We start from the raw sequence: 1,377 nt of genomic DNA, 5'->3' as shown, positions 1-1,377 counted from the left end.
CTAGTATACTACTATATCAGACTTGTGTAGTAGTAATGCAAACAAACTATTTATTAAATGATTCTATGATACTATATGCTATGATTATGTTATTTATCATTAGTAATGCTAATGTACATTTCATGTGCAATTGCTAGCTTTTACAATTAAATAACTATTTTGAAATTGTAATGACTGTAGTAAAAAAAATGTACGTAATAACATTGAATTTTGTGTTGCAGTTCACGTGATTGGTTAGGAATCAAGTTTATTGTTTAAAACAAATATAAGAATCAGATTTAATCAAAACGTACCAACACTATTTCATAAAACAAATAATACTAATCGATATTAATGACTACTACTCATGTAAAGAACTATGATTACATGATGTTTTTTCACTAACTACTACGAATTGGCAAAAATAAAATTTAAACTACTCAATCTTCTTTAACCACGGATCTATCACCGATCAAGTGGTCTATTTTCCCATCAGGGTGCTCAAAGAAGTCAGCCACATCCAAGTGGGTGATGTCAAAATCATTGTCAGAGACAAAATTGGCTTTAGGACCTTTATTCTTTAGAGATGCTCTTGGTACACGACAAATATTTGCCCAATGACCTTTTCCACCGCAACGATAACATTCGGTTTCTGAACCATTTGCCTTTGGTTTCTCATCTTTTCCTTTCCACTTTTGGTGGTTATTTTTCTTTGAGGGGTGATTAACACCAGAAAAATTTCTTCCTTGTCCACGGCCATGACCATGACCACGACCACGACCACGAATAGGGCCACGGCCTTTTCCACGCTTAGCATAATGGGAATATACCTCATCCACTTTAGGCAATGGTGTAGACCCAGTGGATCGATTTTCGTAATTTCTCATGAGCAAGTCATTGTTTCGCTCAGCCACAAGGAGAAAAGAAATCAACTCAGAGTACTTTTTGAAACCTTTCTCTCTGTATTGCTGTTGCAAGACCATATTGGAGGCATGAAACGTTGTGAACGTTTTTTCAAGCATATCATAATCAGTGATAGTATCTCCACAGATTTTCAATTTAGAAGTAATTCTGAACATTGCGGAATTATATTCAGAAATAGACTTAAAGTCTTGGAGCCTCTGATGAGTTCAATCATATCGTGCTTGTGGAAGAGTGGCCAACTTTAAGTTGTCATATCTTTCCTTTAAGTCATTCCACAAAGCAATTGGATCTTTGACTATGAGATATTCTATTTTCAACCCTTCATCAAGGTGATGGCGCAAGAAAATCAAGGTCTTAGCACAGTCTTGGGTGGATGCTTTAGTTTTGTCTTTAATGGTATCTCCAAGACCCATTGCATCTAAATGAATTTTAGCATCCAACACCCATGTCATATAGTTCTTGCCAGAAATTTCA

The 1,377-nt window shown here is 35.4% G+C and overlaps 1 protein-coding gene across 1 annotated transcript; it reads right to left on the bottom strand.

The window, feature by feature from the left end:
- Positions 1–419: 419 nt before the first annotated feature.
- Positions 420–962, bottom strand: LOC142174520 (uncharacterized). The gene has a single exon (XM_075240330.1). It carries the CDS (start codon positions 960–962, stop codon positions 420–422), a length of 543 nt encoding a protein of 180 aa, XP_075096431.1.
- Between the last annotated feature and the right edge of the window lie 415 nt (positions 963–1,377).

This window comes from Nicotiana tabacum, chromosome 20, assembly GCF_000715075.1.
Source record: "Nicotiana tabacum cultivar K326 chromosome 20, ASM71507v2, whole genome shotgun sequence".
NCBI lineage: Eukaryota > Viridiplantae > Streptophyta > Magnoliopsida > Solanales > Solanaceae > Nicotiana > Nicotiana tabacum.
Note: the sequence above shows the minus strand (reverse complement) of the source record. Positions and strands in the feature narration are given on the sequence as shown.